Raw genomic sequence first — 21,027 nt, 5'->3', positions numbered from 1 at the left:
TACAACCGCGCAACATTTTGCCCACTACGAGTACCACCTGCAATTCATGGTGCACCGCCGAGTGGTAGCAGTGAGTCATATGGTTGCAAAGCGGTCGCCAAACGAAACCACGAAGAAGGACGCTCGCCGTCTCCACGCTCCTCTTGCGGTTGAGTGTGGCGAGCTAGTCGGGTTTACATTGCTAGCAAATTTAGTAGTTTTAGGCTCTTTTCGCACACGCAGAGAAGGCTCACGCGTCTCACAGCATGACGTTAAACCTGATCATCAACACTAGCAACCCGCCTTTAGGTGAGTGATAACTTCTGGCTGAGTTTTCTAAAGAGAAATAGCCATGAGTGACAGCTGAAGTGGCTAGGCTGCTAAGTAGCTATTAGCACGGCTACGTGTCCACCGCTGGCATAAAAACACAATAACATTAGTGGCGAATTAGCCTCATTTGTGTTTGGATATCTATTTATATTATTTGTTTGGAAGGGGCTAAAATACATCGGCTGTTTAGATAGCTTTTTTACCACCAAAGTAAACAAAAACAATGGGGGGTATCACGACTTTAAATGGAATAATGTGTGCTGACTCTCCATACAAATACGTCAATAAAGTGAATGAACAAAAACTGTAACACTGTTGTTAGTATAAATGTAAGTAACTTATATATGTTTTAGCACGCTTGAGTGGGGCGTGCACGCGAGTGAGCTTCCAATTAGTGATCGTGTCGTCGTGGCATTCAAAACAAGCGACAAAACCGCCGAATAATTTCATTTACTTTATGCCAAAAAGCTCAGTTGTTCTACTTTTATTTTACGTCTATGCGCGTTGTTTCCTCTGTTGAATCAAAAAATTTGAACTTTAAATCGTAACGCAAGTATAAGTGACGTGAAGGTTTACCGTGTGTTGCATCAGCCCAGAAACTAGCCCGAACCAGCCCGCACGGTTGATTTGATGGTTCTATCGAAATCCCCGCATGCATGTTTGGTGGTTGCACTATTATTTTAGTACAAAATGTATTTTTGGTCAGTGTAGAAGTGCATTAAGGACTAACCCTAAATTTAATAGCGTCGTTCCGGGTTTCACAGCGCTGTCAAAGCGGCTAAACAGCGACACAGATCTGAGTGGGTACTGCATGCATCAGCTGATGCAAGACGACAAAACACACATTTAAAAGTCTTCCCTTAGCACCAGATCTCCCACGCTCACTAACGAGAATGCCAGAGAAGAATCAGTTGTTTCACATTGAGATCATACTGTCTCTTCAGGAGCCCTCCTGACCGCCGAGCACGTGAAAGGAAGCGTGCAGTTGTCAGTGGAGGAAGGCAAGGACACTCGCCTTCACGTCTCTGAGTAAGCCGGACAACCTTTGTCTGAAACCAGCTGCGCCCATGTTGGAAGTTAAAAGCTGTTTTGTTGTCGTTCTCGCAGTGGCATCGAGTTCAATGATGCAAACTCCATCAGCCGATACTTGGCGCGAGTGGCGCCTGTTCTCGGCCTCTATGGATCCAACCTGATGGAGCAGACTGAGGTGTGTGTACGCTTGCAAAAATCTGTGAATTTTCAAAATTGAAAACTTTCCATGGGAATAAAGAGGAACAAAGCAGAATCAATTGAAGGTTGTCTTTTGATTGGGGAATTTAAATGTAATTGGTGAAAATGTTTTTCCATAATCTTGATTTAAACAACCAGATTTCATGCAATGCAGTAACACAATGTAAGCCCCAATATAATGCAACACATAACTTAATTTTGCAATATAATGCAACACAATATGTTCCTGCACAATGGTCAACCTCCATTTTGTGTGTTAAAATTTACACAAAACTTAATTTTGGCTTTTTCTTTAGCTTCATGAGTTTTTTTTTTTGTGGTGTCCGCAGGTGGATCACTGGCTGGAATTCAGCGGCCGTCGTCTTTGCGGCCAGCCCGATTTGAGCGCGTCTCTGGCCGAGCTGGACAAGGCCCTGTCGCTCAGAACCTACCTGGTGGGCCACGCGCTCACCCTGGCCGACATGTCCGTGTGGGCCGCCCTCAAAGGCGAGCGCCTTTTAAAAATGCAATCTTGATGAGTTTGTAGTTTAAAACGTTTTTGTTAGTTGTGGTGTTTTTGCTTCTCAAGGTCACAGCGCCTGGCCCAACAAGGATGAGGCTTACAGCCATGTCAGTCGGTGGTTCTTTTTCCTGAGTTCTCAGGTTCCCTTCACTGCCTTGGACAACAAATACACCAGCAAGAAAGCTCCATCATCTCGGTCCAATGTAAGCCATGCAGTACCTCGTATTTGCACTGATTTTTGTATATTTTGTGTGTGTGTATGTATTCATTCTTTTGTGCCGATTTTCTCATATGCTTGTCAGCCGGAGGTGAAGGAGAAGAAGGCCGACGTCGGAAAGTTTGTGGACTTGCCCGGAGCTGAGATGGGCAAGGTGGTTGTTCGATTCCCACCCGAAGCCAGCGGGTGAGGCTCACTCGGGAAGCTGAATACTAGATTTTGTCAGTCGATTCTCATCTCTTTGTCTTTGCTGCCAGGTATCTGCACATCGGTCATGCCAAGGCGGCTTTGCTCAACCAGCACTACCAGGTCACCTTTAAAGGCCAGCTCATCATGCGCTTTGACGACACCAACCCGGAGAAGGAGAAGGAGGACTTTGAAAAGGTGAGAAACAGAAAGAGTCACATGTCGACAGCATGTCATAACATGCCTGTGCATCCCTTCAGGTGATCCTGGAGGACGTGGCTATGCTGCAGATCAAGCCGGACCAGTTCACCTACACCAGCAACCACTTCGGCGTCATCATGCAGCTGGCTGAGCAGCTGATGTCCGAGGGCAAGGCCTACATCGATGATACGCCCCCTGAGGAAATGAAGCAGGAGCGGGAGCAGCGTACCGAGTCCAAGTGCAGGAATAGCAGTACGTCTGGAAAACATACTGTACATTCGTTTTAGTTGCCACCAATGAATTGTATACCTGTCAATATTGCCATTCGACCTGCAGGTCATTTCAAGGCTAGTTAGTACAGCACAAGCTCCCGGGCAAGCGTCCAGGCATATATTTATTTATTACTGCTGATGTATTATGTAAGACAGGAGTCAATTATAGACTATCCATCCATCCATCCATTTTCTGTACCGCTTGTCCTCACAAGGGTCGCGGGGTTGCTGGAGCCTATCCCAGCTGGCTTCGGGCAGTAGGCGGGGTACACCCTGAACTGGTTGCCAGCCAATCGCAATTATAGACTACTCTTATTCCAATGTAAATGACTTGTTTTAAAAAAACAACAGACAAAATGATTACATTTAAAGTAATTAATTAAAAGTAGTTGATTACAAATACATTTCAAATGTATACTAATATTTTTTTAATCTTTGTCCAAACAGCAAAGAACCAGTATGACTAGAATATGGCTATATTTATTTTTATTTTTTTTTTAAAGCTGTGGAGCAGAACATGAAGCTATGGGCGGAGATGAAAGCCGGCACCAAGCGTGGCCAGATGTGCTGCATGAGGGCCAAGATCGACATGAACTCCAACAACGGCTGCTTGCGGGACCCCACGCTGTACCGCTGCAAGAACGCCCCCCACCCTCGCACCGGAAACACATACAAGTACTCTTAATTAATTACAACAATAATCACAACTGTGACCAGCCTGCCTCTGGCGGTCAGCAGGGATGAATTAGAACAGTTTAGCCGTTTTCTGCGAGGGAATATTTCCAACCTGATTACCGTGTCTTGTTTCTCTTCCAGGGTCTACCCAACATACGACTTCGCCTGCCCCATCGTGGACAGCAGAGAGAACGTGACGCATGCCCTGAGGACCACCGAATACCACGACCGCGACGAGCAGTATTATTGGTTCATCGACGCACTGCGCCTGAGGAAGCCGTACATTTGGGAGTATGCCCGCCTCAACCTCAACAACACGGTGCTGTCCAAACGCAAGCTGACGTGGTTCGTGGATGAGGGCTACGTGGATGGATGGTGAGGTTGGGCTTGGTTACTAGCGCCGCCTTGCACGATGCACAAGTTGATGCCACGGTCACACTTTCTCAGGGACGACCCTCGCTTCCCCACAGTCAGAGGGGTCTTGAGGAGAGGAATGACTGTGGAGGGCCTGAAACAGTTCATCGCAGCACAGGTATGTTTATCTCGTCGGTGCTACTACTATTTGTCCTAAAAGGCGCTAATGTGGCTATTGAATTATTGGCCAAAGTGGCTATTATGAGTTTAGGAACCAAGCCTTGATGCGAATAGCGTAATAAAGTAAGTCATCGACACCCTCATCGAAAATATTGATAATTGCCCATATTATAAGTAGGGTGCAGCAATTAACCGGTCTTACTATTAACCGTGGTTTTTAAACGTCAGGATTAAATGACCGCAGCTGTTCAATATCACCGGTTATTTCCGCTCACGTGCGGCGCAAAACGAGCCATGCGGCATAGTTCATAGCTCTTCTGTTTCCACACGGCTCAATTAGCGGGCGCACAACAACACAGGGCTCAGCTTTGAACGCCACCCGGGGAGAGTTGCGTACCCGACGACTGTGGGTAGCGTTCCGAGGCGGCATTGGCCCGAACCGGGACCAGATTGAGTAGACGTGGGTAAAGGGGAGGCCGAAACGAGGCCCTGCGGGGCGTGGCGGTTGGGCCTCTCTGCAGTCGCCGCTCCATCGCCACCGACCGGCCGCCTCCCCAACCCCGGGGCTCCGGTCCACGGCAGGGCGTGGTGCTCCCGCGAGCCCCCCCATCCACGGCCGCCCACTGGAGAAGCCATAGGCCGACACTTTTGAAGCCGCGGGGCCGCCATCTTGGGAATCCCAAGAAACGTATCTCGGCATATGCATTATGGCTGCAAAATGTCTACATGAGTAGCGGTAAACTGCACAAATAGCCAGTTTAAAGGCTGTGGATGAACATCTCACCTGTAAGTATGGTTGAAATGGAAATAAATTGAAAGATGAAAGAAAAAGATGAGTAAAGAGAGGGTGCATACCGTCCACTTGTTATACATAGTGCCCAGGCCATATTTTAAGAGTCTGTCTAATCTGCTGTATTTGTTTAAAAAACGGCGCAGCAACTTAAAAAATATATATATTTTCAGTTATTTATTTTTGTTAAAAATAAACATTTTCAAAAAATGCCGATGTGATTAAAAAAAAAAAATGTCTACAAGAATAACCGTAATAATCGTACACCAAAATCTGAAACCGTTGCACCCCTAATTATAAGTAAGTAACACACACAATATGGGTAGATGTCCACCCTAATGCTTAAGATTAATAAAATATGTTTAAAGGGTGGAATAATGCATTTCCATGTCATATTTCTAACTGTTGACGAAACATGTCTCTTCACTTATAGGGTGGATCCAGGTCAGTGGTGAACATGGAGTGGGACAAGATCTGGGCCTTTAATAAGAAGGTACGGCTTCCCCTCTTATCTTGCATCATTACTCAAAGAATGAGAGAATACTGGAAATGTTACATAGCGCTTTTCTTGAGGTTGCCAAGCCAGAGTAAATAGAGGCTCGCGTTGAAGTTTGCTTAGTGACGAGTTCAGTCAGACAACTAGTATGGCTAGTTCATCCCTTCATTTCCTTTTCACCCCCTTAACTCAATAATACAAGAAGCTTTTCCCCTACCATTCAATAAATCGTACCCTCTTGTGTCCCACATTTACTTCTTTTTTTTTTCTCATTTGTGCTACATGTTATTTTCTTGGCTGGCTGTTTCACACATGAATCCAGTATATTCAAATAATAGCCTAATCCACAGTATGCTGTACATGTTACCTTTTGTGTGTTTTTTTTCCAGATGATGTCATGTTAAACTGATATGTAGCAGTTAAGCAAAAATAATTACACATGAAAATAAAAAGTAACAAAGTGGAAATGGCGAGACAGGGATTTTTATACGCATTGTCACAATAAATATGTGCTGAGTCCTGTATTATTTAGTGTGTTTGTTATGTTAGGTTTACATGTTTTTAGGCCCTCTTAAAAGTAATTGATTGCAGGTCAACAAAGTACGGCCTGTGTCCATGAACAGTCCGCTCCCAGTTGAACATTTGCAATCAGCAATTTGTCAAATACAGTTACCATTACCATTTCTGTATAAATACTTGGTTAATTATTAAACATATTCTAAGTAATAATAATTGAGCAATTTTTTTTCAAATAAATATACTATTTTAGATATTTAGATATGCAATTTAACTTAATCTATGAATGATTATTTTTTCTTTTCTTTTTTTCAATCAAATGTGGCCACTGAGCGCAATTGTTTTCTGCTGTGGTTTTGGATGACAATGGTTGGAGCTCCCGAGTGAGATTGCACTACTTTTTGGAGGGTTCAACATTGGCGTTTGTGCTACCTTTTCCCAACTGTACTCGTGTGTGCGTATGTGACGGCGTCTCCTCACTCTTTGTGTGTTTCCAAGCTGCCTGTTAGCTGCGTGAAGGTACTCCTCTCTGCCACATCCTCTCCATCCTCTTCAACACCCTCCTTCTGTAATTCCGCTTTAGGCTGAGCCGCTGTTAACTTTGGTTGAGATGCAAGAAGGGGACTTTTTAAAGAGCTTGGAAAGAATTAAGTTGCTAAAGTGGATTGTGGACTGAACAAGCAGCTGTTTTTTTTAATTTATTTATTAATTTTTTTTTTCGTTTTTTACCTGCATGTAGCAGTGATTCACTCATTAAGTCTGTTTCCCCCCCTCTCATGTCTCTCCTGTAGGATATTTTTTATTTTTTTTAAAACCACGTTTAACTTTTCTTTAATCATCGTGTGCATGTTTTAGGTGATTGACCCAGTAGCGCCCCGGTACACGGCTCTCTCCAGCTCATACGTGGTTCCTGTGTCTGTTCCGGAAGCTACGGAGGAGATGAAAGAAGTGGCCAAGCATCCAAAGGTGGGCAGTTTTTTTCCTTACATACACAAGTATACTCTGACACACACACACACACACATGCAGTGGCTGAGAATCTCACTTCCACGTAGAATGCCGAGGTGGGGATGAAGCAGGTGTGGTACGGACCCCGAGTGCTGGTGGAAGGAGCGGATGCCGAGACGTTCACGGTGGGTGAGGTGGTCACCTTCATTAACTGGGGCAACCTCATCATCACCAAGATCAACAAGTAGGAACCTTAATTATTCATCTCATGTCATATCGTATGCATACACAGTACATACAGTACGGTGTTACTTTTGACTAAATTCACAACTGAAATGTGCTCCTTTCTTTTTTTCTTTATCACTCGAGCAACTGAAGTTTTGGCACAAAGCACAAAGGAAATAAATCAATGTAGTACAGTTATAGTTCATGTGATTAGAGCCAATAAATGCACAAAAGGATGCTTATATTTTAGGTGCATAGTTTACTTATTCAAGTATCTGGAAATTTGTTAAGAGCATATGAGCCATCGTTTAAGTGGGGAAATATGCTCACATGGCTTTTCTTTTCCTCTCTGCTCAGAGAGGCCGACGGTAAGATCCTGTCCATGGAGGCGCGCCTGGACCTAGACAACAGGGACTACAAGAAGACTACCAAGATCACCTGGCTAACGGAGACCGCCGTCGCCCCCCTGCTGCCAACCATCTGCATCAACTACCAGCCCCTCATCACCAAAGCGGTCATCACCAAGGACGACAACTTCAAGGACTACATCAACAGAGACAGCAAGGTGTGCGCCGGTTCGATTCATCTGAGTGGGCGTGGACTTGTTATTGACATGACTGTGTGATGTTTCAGATTGAGGAGAAGATGGTGGGTGACCCCTGCCTGAAGTCTCTGAAGAAAGGTGACTTTATTCAGCTCCAGAGGCGGGGATTCTACATCTGTGACCAGCCCTACGAGCCAGTCAGGTAAGCAGGAGGAGGCTGATTTAAAAAAAACAACAACAAATTATTATTATTATGTATGGCTAGATTGGTAGTAATTAGTTTAGTTTGGAAAAGTGCATCAAAGCTAAAAAATACACCTCTATATTAGTTTATTGCACTTGTCAGAATTGTCAATAACCTATGTGTGTCCATAATGGCCATTAATCGCGAAAAGTGATTTGTTTTGCTGGTCCTGCTGATCATTTTAAACACAGATATGAGAACGTATTCCTGCCTTTTTTGTTTATAATCGCGGATACTTCTTTCAAAAGAGGAGAGGCCACATTAACAGTACGCCATGTTGCCGTTATGTGTCGCATGAACAATCATTGTGGTGGCTGGCTTGACTTGAACTTACTTTCTTTCTGAAAACTCAACATATGGCAGGCACTACATTTATTTGATATGCGGCCTAATCCTGACAGGATCAAACATTAAAGGCATTTGCATTGGCATGTTCAATATTAATTGTGCTTGTGTCACGCACGTGTGACGTTTCTATCCGGGGTTTCTGGTCACATGTTCAATAAATTTGCCTTCTATATTTTTAAACTTACTAAATGTGCATGAAAACTCACCATATTTTCAACTTATTAGAAGGAAAATATGAAGATTTCGCTGCTGCTGCAAAAAAAAATCTACATGATAAAAAGTACAATAACCTTAAAAAGTTTTACAGAAAAATCCCAGAGTATCTTATGGTGTTATTATATTGCAATTTGATGAAGATAATGACTTTGTTCTGCAGTCCTAACAGCTGCAGGGAGAGTCCATGCGTCCTCATCTACATTCCCGATGGTCATGTCAAGGAGATGCCCACTGCCGGGTCCAAAGACAAAGACAAGGACAAGGGCAAGGGCCAGGCGTCCCCCAACACGGTGAATGTCAACTTTGTTTTGTTGTTTCATTCAACTCTGGGCTGTTTTTCGGGATTGGGTCCCAGTTGAAAGTAGACAATACCCTAACTCCCCACCCCTCATGTAATGACAGCAGTACTGTTGTACTTCTTGGTCAGGCCCCTGCTGCTGCCAAAGCGTCCCCAGCCGCTGCCCCTGCGCCTGCGCCTGCGCCTGCACCCACCTCTCCCGCCACAGTTTGTGAGCTTTTCTCGAGCATCGTCGCTCAGGGAGAAAGTGTCCGCCAGCTGAAGACAGCCAAAGCGCCCAAAGAGGAAGTGGACAAGGCCGTGAAGCAGCTTCTTACCCTGAAGGTAAACCTTTTCAAATGCAGCGAGCCCTCGCTATACTTGAGGGTTAGGAACCAATCCCTGACGAGAAGAACACAAATGTGCAAATTATCTCCAAATGATGGTGTGAATAGGTGCGAAAAATTTTATGAACAATTAACCTAAAAAATTTGATTTTCCTTTATGGTTTACTGTAAATCATTAAATCCTAATTGTGATGATCAATGCATTTATTCCTTTTTTTTTCTAGGCCCAGTTTAAGGAACAGACTGGATTGGACTATAAGCCGGGTATGTCTCCCCCTGCCCCTGCCTCCGCCTCCGCCTCCGCCCCAGCTTCAGCTTCCCCATCAGGAGATTCTGCTCCCTGCCCGTATACACGCGTCTCTCAGCAGGGCGAGCTTGTCAGGAAGCTGAAGTCAGAGAAGGCGCCAAAGGTAACTGGCCACAAGGTTTTTACAGTGGAACCTCCTACAAAGCCTGTTCTGTTACAACTAGTTGAGTTTGGAAGAAGTTCTCATTTCAAAACATTAGAGAGAAAATAAAGTTAATTTCTTCATGAGGAAATCTTTATGAACTGTGCAAACAATGGATCACTGTGTGTGTTAAGATGAGAGCTTGGAAAAAGTATGGCTCAAGCTCACCGCCAATATATTTATATTAGGGGTGTGCCAAAAAATTGCTTCTCATAAGAATCGCAATTCTCATTTAGTACGATTCAGAATGGATTTTACTGTCTTGCCCTTGTTTGTGTGTGCCTTTTATTGGGAGCACTGTTCATGTTGTACACAATTTGGCCACTTAGGGGCAGTGTGGTTCCGCGCATTCTGTTACACTGTTAAGTTGTAGCCATATTAGAGAGTAGAAGGAAAAAGTCACGATCAAGTTATTCCAATAAGAGTTTATTAATTTTTTATTTTATTTTTTGCAGCGTAGGAAGAGCATATGCCGGTGAGTAATGTTAACATGCTTCTCTGTATACATTCCTGAAGCGTTTTTATATTAATAGCCGTTCTTTTCAGTAATAAAAGTGCCGCGAGTAGTGTGCTAATTAGAATTAGCGAGTCAGACTGGAGTAGATCATGACGATTTTTTGCACATCTATAAATTGAAGCAGAAATCATTGTCAATCAAATCATTTTGAATAAAAAAAATTCTGAATCGAATTGCAGACCCTAAAATCTGAATTCAATTGAATCGTGAGCCAGTCAAAGATTCCCACCTCTAATTTATATATTTGGCGTGCCAGATGACGGATGATGAAAATTGCAGTTAAACTACACACATTGTTGCATTTTTGTTCTGTTTGACTTGGGAGGTTCCACTGTATTTACGTGATATATCCACACCGCATGCATCCAACCATCCATCCCTTCAGTGGTGCTAGTCAGTACTATAGTTGTTTGTCTTGTTCCTCATCTGTCCGTCAAGCTCATCCTCACACCGTCTCATCTTTGGCCACTAATGTGTCACGTCGTCTCCCCCACCCCGCGTCATCACTCGCATGGCTTTTGCGTTCAGTTGTCACGCTGCTACACGCTAATGTGTTGATGGTACCAGGACCAGATCGACGCGGCGGTCAAGCAGCTCCTGGCACTCAAGGCCGAGTTTAAAAAGTTGACGGGTCAGGATTACAAACCCGGGATGGTCCCGGCTACTGCTTCCACTGCTCCTTCGTCTGCCGTGACCTCTTCTTCTTCCTCCTCCCGCTCCTCCTCCTCCTCTTCTTCTGCTTCATCCTGCCTGTACGAGCGTGTCGCGCAGCAGGGAGAGCTTGTGCGGAAGCTCAAGTCGCAAAAAGCACCCAAGGTATACGCATGATTGTTAAAATGATAGTTTAAAACTGATTTGAATACATATCAACTTGCACTGAGTTTTAGGCCAAGTTTAGCATTTCAAATAAAACTTTAAAAACAAAATAAGTATTTCAAATTAGAGAGTCGAGTATGGCTTAGGGTTTCATGCGATGGCAACGGTTACAAGCATTGGCTGCTAGGGTTTCGAACAAATAACATGGTTTCAAGCCAGTGTTGGGGTTTCAAATTCAAATGTCAATTTTGGGGTTTTGTTTCAAACAAGGTTTAGGGTTTCAAGCCAGGCTTTGGCTTTCAAAAAGTAAAGTTAGGCTTTAAAAGTTTTAAGCAGGGCTTGTTCGCTGTGATGGCTCAAATGCCAAGGTTAGGATTTCAAAGGAGGGGCTTAATCCAACTTGCACTCAACAGTCACTTGTTACGCTTTATTTTTATTTTTGTTCTCTATTAGGACCAAGTGGACGCAGCGGTCAAGCAGCTGCTCGCCCTGAAGGCAGAGTACAAGCAGGCCACTGGCGAGGAGTACAAACCCGAGGCGGCTCCGGCCCCGGCCCAGAAAGCTCCAGCTCCAGTTCAGAATGACGCTGCCACTGGCCTCTTTGAGAAGGTGGCTCAGCAGGGAGAGTTGGTCAGGAAGCTGAAATCTGAAAAAGCCCCCAAGGTGAGACCCAACAATTTAAGCATGCACTCATTTCTGTGTGTGTGTGTGTGTGTGTGTGTGTGTGTGTGTGTGTGTGTGTGTGTGTGTGTGTGTGTGTGTGTGTGTGTGTGTGTGTGTGTGTGTGTGTGTGTGTGTGTGTGTGTGTGTGTGTGTGTGTGTGTGTGTGTGTGTGTGTGTGTGTTTACACATATCATCCCTTATTCCCTGAAAACTGACTAATGAGCGTTTTTCAGCATAATATGTGCACTAAAATGACAAAGATGGCGCTAAAGCCCACTAATAAAAAAATTGTACCATGAACCAAACATGCACATTTTTTAAACCGGGGAGGAAGCCCGAGTACCCGGAGAAAACTCCACAACCACTCGTTCACCTTGCCATAATTTATCAGTATAGGCAATTAATATATTCAGTGGGTACGTCAATTATTGCCGGGGGTTTTTTCTCCCTACCCCACTATTCGCAACAGGGCTCATTATCACCACCTTGTTAAATGGGAACCATTTTGTGCAGGAGGCCACACATCACAGAAGCTGTCTGTTTCAGGATCAGGTGGATGAAGCCGTGAAGACTTTGCTGGACCTGAAGAACAAATACAAGACACTCAGCGGGCAGGAGTACAAACCAGTGGCGGCAGCTGGTGGTGAGGACAAGAACCGCAAGGAGAGAGAGAACAAGTCTGAGAAGCAGGGAGGAGGAGGAGCTGGAGGTGCAGCAGGAGGAGCTGCCGGAGGAGCCAAGAAGGGGAAAGGAGACAAGGCAAATCAGGGCAAGGATCCTGCCGGAGGTGCTGGTGGTGCAGGAGATGGTTCAGGACCCAAGAAACAAACGCGGTGAGAGCAGGACAGAGGTGGCCAAAGTATTGCCTGCTCTGTTCTAGGCGAAAAACAGGATCTAGCAATTAATCATACATAGTCTTTCTTGGGATATTGCATTTGTCCATCTTGTGTACGTGATTGACAGCTGTTTTGAAATACCCCTTCTGATTTAAATCTGCCTTCATTCTTTTCAGTTTGGGCTTAGAAGCTAAGAAAGAGGAGAACCTGGCAGACTGGTACTCTCAGGTACATTCAAATGCGCTCACTTGACCACAACATTTGGTACACATTTAGCCACGCATTTTCTTGTGGTATATAATACCCATGTGTTGTCAACAGTAGTTCTGTTCACTGACCATTTGCCCCCACGCAGGTGATCACCAAGGCGGAGATGATCGAATACTACGACGTGAGCGGCTGCTACGTGCTGCGCCCGTGGTCCTTCGCCATCTGGGAGGCCATCAAGGAATTCTTTGACCGCGAGATCAAGAAGCTGGGTGTGGAGAACTGTTACTTTCCCATGTTCGTGTCACAGGCCGCCCTGGAGAAGGAGAAGACGCACATTGCAGACTTTGCTCCAGAGGTCATCTCGCACCAAAAAAATCATAAGGGGTTATACATCGATGAAAAACATTTTTATAAGTCAGTTGTCTTGTTTTCCAGGTTGCCTGGGTCACACGTTCAGGGAAGACAGAGTTGGCCGAGCCCATTGCTGTCAGACCCACCAGCGAGACAGGTCAGACATCATTTTAAAAATTCTGATTTTTCGGTGTACTTGTCTGCATGCAAAATCCATTTCAGCTCAATTTTCAGCCAGTGTGATTTCCTTCCAAAGTGTTTTAAGAGTTTTTGTGTTGACTTGCGTCAATAAGTAATGATAGACATCTTTACCGCAACACACTGCCTGGAGAACGGAAATTTATGAAAAGCAGACCGAATTGAAAGAGAAAGGAGCAACCAATTATTTGAAAGTTGAGCGAAAAATAATGTTGGATTGAGGGGACTGGTTTAAATGAACTTTTTTTTTTTTTTTTTTCCAATCAATGACTTTTGTAGACTTTTCTACACAACGCTCAAGATGTTTTTTGTTTTTTTTAAGTCCTGAATACCTAAAAAATAACTATCTGATTTTGTGTTTTAGTGATGTATCCAGCCTATGCCAAATGGGTTCAGTCCCATAGAGATCTGCCAATCAAGCTCAACCAGTGGTGTAACGTAGTGGTGAGTCAATTTCCCATTCAGTACTTTCGGGCTTTTGAAGTTAGACAGCATGAAATCTTACCTCTTTGCCCCATCTCTTGTCTTGCAGAGATGGGAGTTCAAACACCCTCAGCCCTTCCTGAGGACTCGTGAGTTCTTGTGGCAGGAGGGACACACGGCCTTTGCTACCAAAGAGGAGGCTACTAAGGAGGTAACCATGATACATTTACCAAAGGAGGTTCTTTCAGAAATTAGTCCTGTAAGGCGTTTAAACAGTTTTATTGATTAATTAGAATTTATTTGTCAGGTTTTTTTGGTTTGTTTTTTTACAAGCTGCTTGCATAGTTCAAAGAAGAAGAAGACATCCTGGTGCCTAAAAACATGTATTTACATGGTGATTACAGTACTGTGTCACTTAATAATGACGCTTTCTCACAGCATTAATTTTGACATTTTAACTCTTTCATTGCCAAGTGTTTTCCTAAAAGAAAACCCCTAAAGTGCCAGCCGATTTTGAGCATTTTCACTAATTTCCAAGGCTGCCCAGAATATTGTTAAGATTGGATTCCGCTCTTTCATTAGAAAAAAAAAAGTTTGGTCCTACCTTATTCCGTTCTTTAGTAATCGCCATTTTAAAATAGCTTGGTTTCACTGAATTCACCAATCTCTCACAAAATAAGGAGAAAATGTGTTTTTGGTAAAAAGATGCATTTTCTGCACAACACTGACTTTGACACTAATAATTTTGTTTTTGTGACATCTCAACAGTCCTTCCCTTCATCTAACAAGAATAAAAAATAATTCAAATGTATTTTTGATGGCAAAATAATTTATTTACAGAAGATATATACAAACATTTCCACATTTGGTAAATTGCTTAAAAAACGTTTGTCAAATTATCAGGAATGTGTTTGTGTACATGTGTTTTAAACCCAATACATTTTTTGGAGTAAAGAGTGAAGTACAAGAGTGAAGCACTCTCCTGTGTGCAAAGGTACATTGCAGGATCTGCACATGATCTTCTTTATGCAATGGCAACAACTGCTGCCATCAAGTGGTCACCATTAACCATTACAGTGCCTCCCGGGCTTCAGATGAGGAGAGACGTCCAAGAGTCTAATCCACCCATTCATATAAAAAAAAAAAAAACATGGTTGACGAGGAGACTCGTCACTCGCACGTTTCATCATGCTTTTATCTGACGAGAATTCTCGTCATTGGCAGAAAAAGAATTAAAAACCTGCCTCATTAAATCTGTTTTCCTTTTTGCTTTGCAGGTGCTTCAGATCCTGGACCTGTACGCCAGAGTGTATGAGGAGCTGATGGCCATCCCAGTGGTGAAAGGCAGGAAGACTGAGAAGGAGAAGTTTGCAGGAGGAGATTACACCACCACCGTGGAGGCCTTCATCTCCGCCAGCGGCCGAGCCATCCAAGTATAATACGCCTCCATGGGAGCTTGCTGGGGAGCAGTCCGAACTGGTTTGCTAACCTTTTGTGTTTGCTGGCTGCCGCAGGGTGCGACGTCCCACCATCTCGGTCAGAACTTCTCTAGAATGTTCGAGATCATGTTCGAAGACCCCAAGAAGCCTGGCGAGAAGCAGCTGGCCTACCAGAACTCTTGGGGTCTTACCACCAGGACCATTGGCGTCCTCACCATGGTGCACGGAGACAACAGGGGGCTGGTGCTGCCACCCAGAGTGGCCTGTCTTCAGGTAGACACTCGAGTCTACACTGTACTTCATCTTCAAATGAAGTTAGTTGCATGTAAAGCTGGGCGGTTAATGAGTTTTGATGATTCATTAAGATTTATTTTTCAGGAAAAAAAAATTCTCCATTTTTTTAGCACGTGTGTGTGTGTGTGGCTTCCATTCACTTTTTAGTCACAGAAACTTAAGAAATTAAAAATACAGTTCAGCTGCGTCGCTCGGTTTGTGACGGGCCTCAACAAATGTAGAAACGCATGCGCTATATAACAGTATTTAATTTGAAGGCCATATTGTCGAGTCCTGCTTACATGGATGCCGGCATTCTCGTTGCTCAGGTTGTCATCATTCCATGCGGAATCACAGCATCACTGCCAGACCAGGAAAAGGAAGCGCTGATGAACCAATGCGCCAAATACGTCAACAGGCTGCAAGTCGCCGACATCAGAGTCAAGTGCGACAGCCGCGACAATTACTCACCAGGATGGAAGTTCAACCATTGGGAGCTCAAGGTCGAAAGTCGCCACCTTAACAGAAACCATTCCTTTCAAATTGGTACGAATGAATGCCTTGCTTTTTCCCCAGGGAGTTCCCATCCGTCTGGAGGTGGGTCCGAAGGACATGCAGCAGCGGCAGTGCGTCGCTGTGAGGAGAGACACTGGCGAGAAGATGACCATCCCTGAAGCCGAGGTGGAGAAGAAACTGTCCGCCATGTTGGAGGACATTCAGACCTACTTGTTCAATAAGTAAGATTGCTAGAACATTGACATTTGATTGCTTTTACTCCTACCATGTGACTTTTCCTGTTTTTTATTGGCACGTTAGGTAATAATTAGCATTTGTCTGAGCAATACGTCTATTTCTGTCAGTGATTAAAAACAAAATATTAAAAAAATAATAACAGGTGGTGCCACTGTCTGTAGTGAGTCTAGTGACTTATTAACAGTGACATCATACCATCCGTCAATCAAAACACAGCTGTAAAGCTGACGTTAAGGGGAAAGGAAGAAACTCAATTAAAATGACTGAGCAGGAAATTTTAGCATTATTCTGGCGCACATGTTCATCAATTAGAAATGAATATAAATACTCAAATATACTTTGTGTTTGTTTATTTATTTTTATTATAATTTTTAAACAGAGCATCACATGACCTGAAGTCTCACATGGTGGCTGCAGAGACGATGGAACAATTCCAGAAGGAACTTGACTCTGGCAAGGTGAGGAGCAAGCAGCACCCGGAGGACGTCCTCTCCTCAGTCTCACTGTGCTAAATAAAGCGTACACACATTCCCATATTTAATATGCGTGTACTTGTGTTTTATAATCTTCAAGACATAGCCGGGGGGAAAGCTCAAAAGCAGCCCGATTACCCGATTGTATGTGACCTCCTTAATGCATGTTGTTGCGTTTGCCAGATTGTCCAGATTCCGTTCTGTGGCGGCATGGAGTGTGAGGACTGGATCAAGAAAACCACTGCCAAGTATGTAAACGTGTCCTCTTTCTCCTTCTTTTGCCGTTTGAGCGTGCTCATAGTTGTGTTTTGTGTGTCAGGGATCAAGACCAGGAGCCAGGAGCGCCATCCATGGGCGCCAAGAGTCTGTGCATCCCCTTCTCGCCACTCAAGACGCTGCAGCCCGGTCAGCTGTGCGTCTGCGGCAAGGCGCCGGCTCAGTACTACACCATGTTTGGACGTAGCTACTGAGAGTGTTATGTAGCAGTAAAGTGCTTTTTATTCCCTTCCTTTCATCTACTCTTTTTTTTGTATTGTATCTCTTGTGGGAGGGTTTTCAATGGCACTTGTAGTCTTCTGTCATTTAGTTGTTTGTTTTTCAAAGGAAAACATGCTATCGTTGGACAAGAGGGTGAGAGAACTCACATGTGACAGATACGAAACATTTTCTTCCACAACAAATAGAAAATAATTCATAATTACTACCGTATTCATCATGGGGAACCAAACAGTCATGTCATGAACAATCTTGGAATTAATGGAGCCTCTCTCAGGTACTCTCAAATTGAGTTTCGAATCGTTTTTTTTTTTTCATCCAGCCCCCTTCTGCATTGGCTTGCAGTTAAAAAAAACAATAAAAAAAAAAACACCAAAAATATCTTGTTGATTTGCAGCAGTCCAAACATGATGTACATGATGCTGGCTGTGTGAGCCAGCTATGTATCCTCTGGGGTCAATATGAACAACTTGAGATAATAAACTTACTTGAGTGGCAATTTTTGTTCTTGTGTGTACCAAATTGTACAACTTTACATGACATTTAACACAAATTTTTCGAACTTTACATGACATTTAACACAAATTTGTCGTTTGAAAGTTGGGTTGATTTAATTGCACAATAAAATAAAATAAAACGTGATCCTGTCAAACTTGAGGCGACCGCGCCCGTCAAACGTCACAACAAATCACGTCCTGCTTTTATTTTCAAAGTAAGAAAATTAACTGATTTTAATTTATTGATTTTTGGTGTTGGATTAAGTCTGAACTCATTTAGATATTAATTTTAAGAAGGTCTACAGTATTACGTTACAATATATTTAAATATTTTAATTAACATACATTTCACGAAACCTCTTCACTTTTATTGCAGCGGGCGTGTTTAGGGGCGGGGCCAGGAAACAAGTCAATCAGTCGAGCTGCTGCCTTCTCCATCATATTCACCCTCCCCATCCCGCTGACGGATACCGAGTCCGAGCCGAGTGTCGACGATCACCGCCGAACTCTTCATAACATGTCACCCAGGTACTAATCTAAATTCTCCAAGACAAAATGAGCGACAGAGGTCTATCGGACGAGCAGGCGGCGGCAGCGTGCAAAGATGGAGACCCCATTACCAAGGTAGGGTCGCTTGTTGTCACTGTTTTGACGCGAGATTCAAGGTTTTTTGCCCTGTCGAAACCTGGGTTCGGGCCAGCCGAGCAGACACCATTTCCCTGTGAGTCCACGGGTTGCGTCCATTATCGGACATGATCAAGTTGTCGCGTCGTGACTCTGCATATATTTTAAATTTAGTTTTCTATTTGTCTCTTTTTTAATAAAAGTGTTAGGGTTGTGTTGATCGTGTGTGTGTTTTTAGTTCAGTAAGTGGGCACGATCAACATTTTGGCGGAAGGCAGGCAAGTTGGAGTTAGCACTACGAAGCTAACTTGAGTGACAGGCACCCTCGCCTGAAGAACGACGAGCATTCAACAAATTCCACATTTTTCATCCAATTCAAACCAATACAACTTCAAAATATTCACAAAACTCTGAACATCCGGGGTACCAGTTTTCCACATTCACCCAAATTCCCTAAAATTCCAGTTTATTATAGTAATTCCCATTTTAATGAATGGAGGCAGCTTTTATTGTGTCCTTCCATTTTCCACAACAGATTCAAAACATTCCAATTTAAAATTGAGCCACTCTTTAGGTACCATAGTGGTTCCCAATATGTCATGAATGAGATTTATGGTGGCAAGTTAGGGATAAACAGTTCTCTTGTCCTTAGTTGGAAAAGTTTGAATGTGTTGAAAAGTTTAGGTTTTTAAATTGCGTTTTTCTTTCCACATTTCTCATCCAGTTCAATCCATTCTAAATTCAATATGTTCAAGTTACCATTCAGGAATAGGCTCATGCTGACATAAACTGTATTTTTAAAAGGTGTGGTATGTTTAACCTGCATTTTCATGCCTTTTACTTGTGGCGTGTAATGACAAAGTTGAATCGAATCTTAGCTCATATTCACATTTTTTTTCTAGTTTTCTACAGAAATTGCACTTTAAATTTTTCCTTATACTACACACATACGAAACAACTAATACTTTTCTTGTGGAAATGCACGTTCATGGAATTTGTTGAAATTCCTTTGGCTTTTTTTTTTTCTCGCGCCCTGACAAGTAAAAATGACTCCGTGAATGTTTGCACTGTCTGCTGCCATTCATTCAAACTGACAGGAAAGTGTTCAGCATTTTAGTGTGAGCTCAGGATGCTTCAACTTTTAGCTTGAAAAGCCCTAATACGTCTCTCACATTTTATGCCCTAGCTAAAAACATAAAACAAAGAAAATGTAAATGCAGCTGGTATACCTTGAGGTTTTACCATTTTTTTATTTAAATTTTTCTGGAAAATGTACACACTGTCATGAATCACCTATCATGCCTATTTTCCTACTCTTAATACAGCACTTTTTTTTTCATTAACAAACACTTCTGACCTTACCTCCTTTTTCCAAAGCTTTTTGTGTGTCACCAATATGAAAGGGCCTTAACCAATTTTAAGGCTGGTTACCTTGTCATGACACACACACAGGTGGGAATAGTTGTGTACGCTCACACAGAGATGCCATTTGGCTGGATGAAATTTTTGACAGGCTTGTGTCAAAATATGACATTTCGTTCAACCTTCACATTCGTACTCCTTTCAAAAGATTCAATTGACTCTCTAGTTATAGTATGTGTATATATATATATATAAAAAAAAAAAGCACTTCCTGTATGTTGTGCAGGATTTCATGATGCAGCAGACGATGCTGCGAGTGAAGGATCCGGTTAAATCCTTAGATTTCTACACCAGGATCCTTGGCATGACGTGAGTATTAACGCACGATCATTCGAATGGAGCGATTTGCATTGTGTGTGCGAAGTTGTATTGATTGTGTGCGTGTTACAACCACCCCCCCCCCCACCCCCTTCCCAGCCTGCTTCAGAGGTTCGACTTCTCCTCCATGCGCTTCTCCCTCTTCTTCCTGGGCTACGAAGACAAGAACGAGATCCCCGCCGACGTAAAAGAAAGGACGTCCTGGACTTTCTCCCGCAGGGCCACCATCGAGTTGACGCAGTAAGTGTCTCGCCGGCTTCTTAAAATGGTCGCTTTTATTCAGAGAGCAGCGCCTTTCGCGTTTTACTTGTGACGCTGTCGATTTGAACACTCCTTGTGGTTTGAAACAGGCTCAGCAGAGTTCTTGTAGCTTGGGTTTCCCACGTGTTGGCTTCCATGTTGCACTTTTCTCTTCTAGTAACTGGGGTTCGGAGTCTGACGAAAGCCAGTCATACCACAACGGAAACTCTGATCCACGCGGCTTTGGTAAGCTTGGACATTGTTTAGTTAGTTAGTTAGTTAACACTTTTTATGACAACACTGATTTGCGTTCACCTTACTCTTTCTTGACAGGCCACATCGGCATCGCCGTGCCGGACGTCAACACGGCTTGCAAGCTGTTCGAGGAGCAAGGCGTCACCTTTGTTAAGAAACCCGACGACGGTGAGATGTTTGACATTGACTTTGAAATTGTGTTTCCCAATCTTTATTGTAGTTTGCCTTTGAAAAATCTCAGGGCAAACCAAGTAAAATGAAATAATGATGACTTTCTTTTTTTTTATTTTTATTTTTTTATTTCTCAGGTAAAATGAAAGGACTGGCCTTCATCCAGGACCCCGATGGCTACTGGATCGAGATCCTGAGTCCCAACAATATGATTTCCATCACCTCTTAAAAACGGGATGAGAGCAGAGCATGGTGCGTTTAGGGAAGATCTTGGTTGTGGAGCACAGTGTGGGAAAATAGTTGAAACGTCAAGTTGGAGACATGCAAGCTCCTCCATAATGGGACATTTAGATTGAATACATTAACCAATTTTGTTCCGAAATGACTTTAATTTGAGTGAAAGTGTGATTATGCTGCTGCTGGTAATAAATGTGAGCTGGCAAATGCAAGTGAGAACATTTTCCTCTGGTGCTTTTCAAAATAAAGTGACAAACTGCGCTTCTTTTGTTTTCTTTTCGAATGAAACT

At 43.3% G+C, this 21,027-nt stretch overlaps 2 protein-coding genes across 3 annotated transcripts; both read left to right on the top strand.

Moving 5' to 3' along the window:
* The first annotated feature begins 109 nt into the window (after window positions 1-109).
* On the top strand, window positions 110-17,472 carry eprs1 (glutamyl-prolyl-tRNA synthetase 1). 2 transcript variants are annotated; one of them, XM_086070989.1, is made up of 35 exons: window positions 110-288; window positions 1,254-1,338; window positions 1,417-1,516; window positions 1,869-2,025; window positions 2,108-2,244; window positions 2,344-2,444; window positions 2,516-2,642; window positions 2,705-2,897; window positions 3,421-3,592; window positions 3,734-3,967; window positions 4,040-4,124; window positions 5,350-5,409; window positions 6,427-6,447; window positions 6,784-6,894; window positions 6,984-7,120; window positions 7,459-7,666; window positions 7,735-7,847; window positions 8,614-8,743; window positions 8,881-9,075; window positions 9,302-9,487; window positions 10,611-10,859; window positions 11,313-11,522; window positions 12,069-12,355; window positions 12,535-12,586; window positions 12,714-12,923; window positions 13,004-13,076; window positions 13,482-13,561; window positions 13,650-13,751; window positions 14,818-14,973; window positions 15,055-15,252; window positions 15,582-15,755; window positions 15,829-15,989; window positions 16,385-16,463; window positions 16,662-16,726; window positions 16,798-17,472. In XM_086070989.1, exons 1-35 carry the CDS (start codon window positions 246-248, stop codon window positions 16,946-16,948), a joined length of 4,842 nt encoding a protein of 1,613 aa, XP_085927115.1. In that variant the 5' UTR covers window positions 110-245; the 3' UTR covers window positions 16,949-17,472. The 2 variants fall into 2 exon arrangements, with proteins under 2 accessions (XP_085927115.1, XP_085927116.1); XM_086070990.1 differs by lacking the exon at window positions 6,427-6,447 and having other exon boundaries at window positions 111-288.
* Window positions 17,473-17,888: 416 nt separating this feature from the next.
* glo1 (glyoxalase 1) lies at window positions 17,889-20,998 on the top strand. The gene is made up of 6 exons (XM_086070998.1): window positions 17,889-18,094; window positions 19,743-19,825; window positions 19,934-20,074; window positions 20,253-20,320; window positions 20,408-20,497; window positions 20,638-20,998. The coding sequence occupies exons 1-6, from the start codon at window positions 18,026-18,028 to the stop codon at window positions 20,727-20,729; spliced, it is 543 nt and encodes a 180-aa protein (XP_085927124.1). The 5' UTR covers window positions 17,889-18,025; the 3' UTR covers window positions 20,730-20,998.
* Window positions 20,999-21,027: the final 29 nt, after the last annotated feature.

Source organism: Leptonotus elevatus, chromosome 3, assembly GCF_054856555.1.
Source record: "Leptonotus elevatus isolate MCC_2025b chromosome 3, RoL_Lele_1.0, whole genome shotgun sequence".
Classification (NCBI taxonomy): Eukaryota; Metazoa; Chordata; class Actinopteri; order Syngnathiformes; family Syngnathidae; genus Leptonotus; species Leptonotus elevatus.
The sequence above is the reverse complement of the archived record's forward strand: the minus strand, read 5'-3'. Positions and strand labels throughout refer to the sequence as shown.